This window comes from Bidens hawaiensis, unplaced genomic scaffold, assembly GCF_021521415.1.
Source record: "Bidens hawaiensis isolate Kalapana, Puna unplaced genomic scaffold, B.hawaiensis_p1.1 tig00000888_1, whole genome shotgun sequence".
Classification (NCBI taxonomy): Eukaryota; Viridiplantae; Streptophyta; class Magnoliopsida; order Asterales; family Asteraceae; genus Bidens; species Bidens hawaiensis.
Window position 1 is genome coordinate 4,441,610 of NW_027491051.1, and position 7,177 is coordinate 4,448,786.

The window sequence follows — 7,177 nt, forward strand, 5'->3', positions numbered from 1 at the left end:
GATTTTCGGGTTTAAAAAGTAACGAATGTTACAAGTCTCTACGTTATAATCTAACGCCTTGTTCTTGAGTTTTTTAACCAAGAAAAGAAAAGGAAAGACGAGGGAAAGATGAAAAAGAGAAGTAAAATTTTTTTAATTAGAAGTGTGTTGAGTTAAAAGAAAATTAGAGGAAATAAAATAGTTGCGGCCTGCATGGCTAACAATCTACCCTATGATTTGGGTTATGTATTGGACTAGGCCTGCAAAAACAAACAAGCCCAAATGAAAGGGTACTAGAGCGTAAGCTAATCGCACTTTGTGATTGGGTCGGCGAGTGAAACGTTGCTTGTTGATATCTATCGAATCGAAATTGCAGTTTGTGAATCACCCACCGTCTTCCTTCCTCACGGTTGTAAAACAAACCCTAGATTTCTAATTCTAATTCTAATTCTTCAGGAAATTGCAGCTGCATCGCTTTCAAAATCAATCGGAGGTATGATCAATCGTATCATTACGTCATGTTTTTTCTCCTTTAATCGATCCAAAAATCATTCTTTTTATATTATCTTCATCCCGTCAATTCATATTAACGCAAACGACGTAGTTTCAGTTTTTACAGCGTCTAAATTTTGTTTTGATTTTTTTTTTGATTTGAAGATAATTAGGTGTTTAGTACTTCAGATAATTGTTCATGTTCTTGTTATTAGTTTGCTTAAAATAATATTTTCATATTGTAGTTTTAACTTTTAGGGTTTCTAAGTTTTTTATTATGTTTTGTTTTAAAAAAAAACTTGAAAATATTTGTTGATTTAGTTTTATTTTTACATGTATGATTGGGATTTCAGATAATTTTTATTGTTACAATTTTTTGATTTTTTGCTGAATTATTATTTTTTTATTTTTTCTAAAATTTGTAAAGGACTAGGTGTTTTGAGTTTGTAGATTGATGATTTTGGGAGGATAATAGTTGCATTTAAATTGCTTATTAGTCCGTGTCCTCGATCTGAATGATGTGATTATATAGTGTAGATGTATGATTAGTATTTCAAAGAATTGATCTTGTAATTATTTTTATTTTTGTTTATAACAATATCATGTTCATATTTTGGTTTCATGTTTTAAAGTTTTCAAGCTCTTTAACTTTTCCCAATTTTTTTAAATGGTTTTCTCAAAGTTGAAATGAATTAGGTGTTTTGTGTTTGTGATTTATGGTTTTTGGATACTATACTTGCATTTGAATTGTTTATTACCTTGTTCACTGTTATTGTTATTAATATGTTTATGACAATATTGTTATATGATATAGGATATGGATTTTATGGACATAGATCAGATAGAGGAGGTCCCTGACACCCCGGAAAGATTCATAACATCATGTAACAAATCTAATAATGATGGTAGCAAAACTGGCAATAATAGTAATGGATCGAGTAGTTGCCGTGTGATTGATAGGGATTATTTTAATAAAAAATTGAGAAACGAGTCACGCGATAAGGGCAAATCGGTCATCTTTAATGGAGGTCGGAGATTATTTGTAAAACCTGATAATATAGGTAATTCATCTTCTTCCAAGAATGCTGTAGAAAACACACATCATGATAAAGGGAAAAGTTTAAGTAACGCCACTAGTTATGTTGATTTGACCGAGGGAAGCAGGCACAATCATGTTAATAAGTTGGGTCCTAGATCGGACACTGGGAAACGGGTCGCGTTTGGAGGTCAACAAAAAGGTGAAAACGGCTCATCTTCATTGGCTATCACGCCACCGAAGGTTAATAGGCATAAAAGGTTGGTATCTTCATTGGCTATCACGCCACCGAAGGTTAATAGGCATAAAAGGTTGGTGAGAAATGGATGTATATCGCCCCATAACATAGCAAAAACTAAGGTTGCCGAGAAGCATGATGTCAGCAGTGTGTCACATTTGGCGTGTGATGGTCCTTCGAGTAAGGTTGAGATTAAGGATATTGTTTCTGAAGCTACAGATTCACATAGGAATAAGGGAAAAGGTGTATCTTATTGTTCTTCTGGTATTGACAATCATGATTCAAGAAACGCACATTTAGCTCAAAGGTATTTGTTTACAATTTAGTTTATTTCAAAAATAATATGTTTGTACTGTTTACAACTTAGTTTATTTCAAAGGTATCATTTAAGTTTTTGCATGAAAAAAAATATTGATTGTCTTTTATCAAAATACATATATGCACATTTAAAAAGAATTAGGAAGGAGAATATAAAATCAAAGAAAGAAAGGTGAGGGGTGTGCATGGGTTGGTTTGAGTCTGTTTTGGATCAAACCGAACCAAAACCAAAAATTTAGTTTTGAGTTCTTGAAAACCGTTCACTTGTGGTTTTTTCAGCTTTTAGTTTGTGTTTGGGTTTGGTTTGGTTTATCATTTGGACTTGAGATATTTGGGTGAGAAAAATGGGCCAAAAGCAATAAAATGATTTTTTGGAACTAAATCTTTTTGCTAACTAATAGTTTGTTGATTATTAGACGTTCAGGCTAAAATTTTTGGGTAACAATATTTGTTAAAACTTTTATAAGTTACTTATTTTGTGAATAGCCCTTTGGGCGTGCGCCTAGGCTCTTGGGTGAGGCAAGGCACAGTGAAAGCGTCCTGCTGCCATCCGGGCTATTCGACTACATTCAGGCGAGATTTCGACCAGATTTTGGTCTGATTCTGATTATATTTCGGCTAATTACTTAAAATTGTGGCAAAATTTTGCAAATACCTGGCAAACTGGTCTAAAACATCTAAATAAGGCATGGAACCATCCTAAACTTTCCCTAAACAAGCCTAAAACATGTCTGAAACCTCAAAATGGTATGTTTATACTACGTGACTTACTTATCTTGGGCCCTTTCTTTTTAAGCGCCTTGCTTAGGCCCAAGGCTCCCCCTTTGTGCCTTGAGTGTGCCTTGCGCCTTCAACAATTGTGTAAGTTACTTGAGTTTTTCGGTTTTTAATACATGCGAAGTCGCACCAAACTCAAAGTTTGGTTTTCAATTAAACATAAATCCAAACCATCGAATGTTGTTTGGGTTGTTTTTTTTAAAAGAACATGCTCTTTTAGTTCTAGTTTCTGTAATCGTTTGTTAGAGTTTTGAATTTCGGTTAAACTTGTAATGATTTACTTGCAGGAAACCTTTATTATTTAAAGATGCAACTGATGCCAGTACAGAGTCAGATGGTTGGATAACCACCCACAGTACTCTAAAAAACGGAAGGTCTGCTTCAAGCTCTGTTAATGACCAATCAAAGAACACGAAGGTACACACGAGCCATATAAACCGAAGTAACTTTTGTAATCATTATGAGGATTTAGAGAGCACACAATTTACTAAAAGACAAAAGGAGGGTGTGGGGTCCAGTAACATTAGGGGGTGTGACGCTGCATGTGTTAATAATGCTGACATGGCTTCGTCTAGTGTAAATGTCGGCTCTTTGACTTCACGATCTAGAAACAAGAACCGTCATGCGTCCAGCAGTTCAGATCAAGGTGGAAACCGTGGGTCCTGGAGTGATGAGGATTCAACTGTCAGGGCGTTACAGTTGGAAGAAGATGAGAGGTTGGCTCGGGAATTGCAAGAGCAGTTGTATAATGAGGTGCCAGCTGGATTTGGAGTTGATGAGGTTTGTTACTTTTTTCTGCCTGTTATATTTTTTAAGTAGTGAAACACGTTATATGTAGGTATGGGCTGAAACTAGTGTCAAATATGGTTTTTATGTGTAAAAATTTTTTTGAATAAAAAGATATATGCTAAGTTTTACACTTTGACCCATATACTTTGAAGTAAATTATTATTGTTTTTTTTGCAGATGGACTCACACCATGCATTGGCAATGGCAATGCAACAGGAACACGGTTTACATGCTGGCGGTCATGGTTTTCATGCTGGTGGTCGTGCTGCTTCTGTATGTTATCCTTCAGTCTATTATTGTTTTGTGTTTAATTGTCGGGTTGAAAATTGAAGTTTAAGTCATGTTTGTTATTAGGGGTGTAAACGGTGTCGGGTTGGCAGGTTGGATTCTTTTACCCGAACTTGACCCGTATACTTATTTGTGTTGAGTTGAACCCACTTAAAAACTATGTCATGTTCGGGCTGACTCATATCATGTTCATTTTCGAATTTGAGTAATACCTATTGACTTAGTAACCGTTTAAACAACCAAATTACTCTGATTCATATAAAACCCTTTTGTAATTGTGTTATTTTAATTGTTTTTGAAATTCGAAAGAAAATGGCAATAATTGGAGACCATGCAGTTAGAGCTAATAACATAAAATTGATGGAAGCGAAGAGTAGATAAAATGATTCAAAAGGGAAATTGATTTTACTTTTAAGAGTTTATATGAAAAATTACAAATCAATATATTCAACTTTAAATTTTAGAACGTTTCATCTCTGAAATCAGATATTAACTTTTTTGAAAACTCTTCAGGTTAATAACTCATCCTTCTTTTTAACGGGTCGTGTTTCGATTGACCCATTTTCTAGACAGGTTCTGTTCAGGTTCATCTGTTTAAGAAACGGGCCATGTCAATCGACCGAAAACATGCTCTTTTTTGTATTGGGTCGTGTCAGGAATTGGCTCCTCTATTTGTAATTGACTGAGCTTTTACATTATAAAGTAAATATTCGGTTGAAAGTTTCTTTTATAATTGCTTAACCCAATAACTGATTTAATTTAAAATTTTTGTCTTCTGAAATTTATACTTGTAACAGCATTCGCGATCACATGCTTCACGGAGTGTTTCAAGTAATAATAGGGCACAAGCTTCTACTTCAACAAGGTTGGCTAGATTGAGAGGTCGTTTCCCTGGACGGCCCCGTACAATATCGGCTAGACGGAGTTCTATATTTCCTCCAAACATGGATGTTGACATGGTATCACACTTTTGTCTTACTATTAATATTATTAATGCTATTATTGATATTACTATTATTTTTATTAGTATTATTGTTGTTATATCTAGTTTGTTGATGTATAATTATGTATTATATTCTTTTCTTTCATTTTGTGTGCAGAGAATGCACATACTAGAAACACTAGAAGCATTTAATGATATGGAGTTGCCTACTAACTTGTTACAAATGGGACGAGAATTTAACGAGTAAGACAATAAACTATTCAACTACATAATATTTTGTAAAAAATATGTTTTTTGTTTCAATGTGTGTAATTACTTTTTTACACTCCAGGAATGATTACGAAATGTTGTTGGCTCTTGATGACAACAATCACCAACATGGAGGTGCAACTCATGCTCAAATCAATAATTTGCCTCAGTCAACGGTTCAGGTAAATATAGTCGTAACCGCTATCCACCAGACTCTAAGATCAATTATTTTCGGTTTAATCAACCTAATTTAATTGCTAATATTGAATTCAATGATATTTTATGGCTGGAAAGGCAAAATAGGCAATTTGCCTTTGCGTTTTTTTTGTTAGATACTGGTTCTACTAATATTTTTAGACTCAAATTAGTTTTACATAAGATATCCAAATTGTAAGTTTCCATAGAACACATTTTTTATAATATTAAACGGGTCAACTCATGAACCCTCTAGCATGGCATGAACACGACCCACTTGACTCCACTATTAGACTCACTGACAGAAACATGTCACTAAACCATGGTTAATGATGCAGGCTGAAAATCTCCAAGAGTGTGCAATTTGTCTTGAAACACCTAATGTCGGTGAAACCATACGACACCTTCCATGTCTTCATAAATTTCACAAAGATGTAGGTGCTCCTAAAATAGTAATTTATTTTTATTTTGCTTATTATATGTCATACTAACGATTATTTTGTTATATTTGTAATTTATTTACAGTGTATAGATGAATGGTTGAGAAGGAAAACATCATGCCCGGTATGCAAGTCGTCAGTCACTTGATGTGCTAGTTTTTATTTTGGTTTTCATTTTATAAATTATTTGTATGAAGTGGTATGTATACCTTTTTGGCCTTAGGCAGTAACAGATTTTTGATTTTCATATTTAAAGTATGATTGTCAAAGGCTTTCCAATGGTATATGAGGTATTAGTGTGTAACAAAAGAAATATTAAAAACTAGGGGTACCATCCCAATCTTGCTACCCAAATACGACCCGAGAAGCTAATTAATAAATGAGTAACAGGCTGTAATGTAGTGGTGATCAAGTAGTATAAAAAAAAACCAATGTAGTGTTGTTTTAGTTATTTCTTTATTTATTTCTCTATATCATATTGAAAAAATGGATACATGTTTCAACGTGGATGCTCTTATTTACTCGTAATTTAAAACTCATTGTGCAAAGTTAAAAATCGGACCCGGTTCATACCAATCTTCAATTTGGAAAAGAAAATTCGATTGTGAATTAGCAAACCATAGCATGTTCGAGATCCTATTTGAGTGTGTTGGTTATCGGGGAATCTGGGGATCTTTCGACTATAATGATTTCTAAGAAAAATGCATGGGATATGGGTGTTCGGGATTCTTTATTTTCATCAACTTATAACTTATAAACTTTTTGAAGAGTTAATAAGGTGTATATGATGTTTGGCAAACCATAAGGCCTTATGAATTTTAACTTATGGTAAAGACAAAATAAAGGGGTTTTGAAAAGTTAGAAATATGTAACTTATTAACCTATTGAGTTTGATTTACATATTACATCTCTCTCACCCTTAAACCCCATTACACTCCTTTTAAAAAATTGTGTCATTTTTAGTCATTTTAGTTTTTCCCAACATATAAGCTAATCAAAACATTTTTTTAAAAAACTTATTTTCAAAATTTCATAAGTCATTTTAACCAAAAGTCTTTTTTCACTTAAATAAGCAATCCCAAACACACCCTAAATATGTTTCGCGTTGACTTGTTCCAGCTATTTAAGGGCTGGAGGGTCTTTTTTATTAAGTTATTTATTTTTTGATATACTTATATATTTTCTAAATATCTTTTTTTTTAAGTATTAACCGTATTATATATATATATATATATATTAATTTGAAAGGTTGAAGCCTCTCACATGTCGGTACTGTTGTAGTGCTCCAATAATTTGTGCATTAGTTACAAGTATATAGAACTTGTCACCTTTTGATACACGTGGCCGTAGCTTGTGTTTTTGCAGGCCACTAAGCATTCCGTTCTCTCTCATCTACCACCCACACTCCAAACTTGTTCTCTACTATTCACTAT

General features: G+C 33.5%; 1 protein-coding gene across 2 annotated transcripts; it reads left to right on the plus strand.

Annotated features, from left to right (window-relative positions):
• The first annotated feature begins 330 nt into the window (after positions 1 to 330).
• Positions 331 to 6,114, plus strand: LOC143544587 (uncharacterized). Of its 2 annotated transcripts, XM_077036660.1 has the most exons (10): positions 331 to 472; positions 1,286 to 1,750; positions 1,802 to 2,052; positions 3,128 to 3,620; positions 3,807 to 3,902; positions 4,715 to 4,876; positions 5,018 to 5,103; positions 5,192 to 5,291; positions 5,643 to 5,738; positions 5,830 to 6,114. In XM_077036660.1, exons 2-10 carry the CDS (start codon positions 1,289 to 1,291, stop codon positions 5,890 to 5,892), a joined length of 1,809 nt encoding a protein of 602 aa, XP_076892775.1. In that variant the 5' UTR covers positions 331 to 472; positions 1,286 to 1,288; the 3' UTR covers positions 5,893 to 6,114. The 2 variants fall into 2 exon arrangements, with proteins under 2 accessions (XP_076892775.1, XP_076892781.1); XM_077036666.1 differs by lacking the exon at positions 331 to 472 and having other exon boundaries at positions 1,119 to 1,750.
• Positions 6,115 to 7,177: the final 1,063 nt, after the last annotated feature.

Bases quoted from the DNA above. Each gene is read 5' to 3' on its own strand.
- LOC143544587 (XM_077036660.1), top strand. From the start codon at position 1,289: ATGGATTTTATGGACATAGATCAGATAGAGGAGGTCCCTGACACCCCG. The intron at 3,621-3,806 runs GTTTGTTACTTT...TTTTTTTTGCAG, and splicing joins CTGGATTTGGAGTTGATGAG to ATGGACTCACACCATGCATT. The intron at 5,292-5,642 runs GTAAATATAGTC...TTAATGATGCAG, and splicing joins TGCCTCAGTCAACGGTTCAG to GCTGAAAATCTCCAAGAGTG.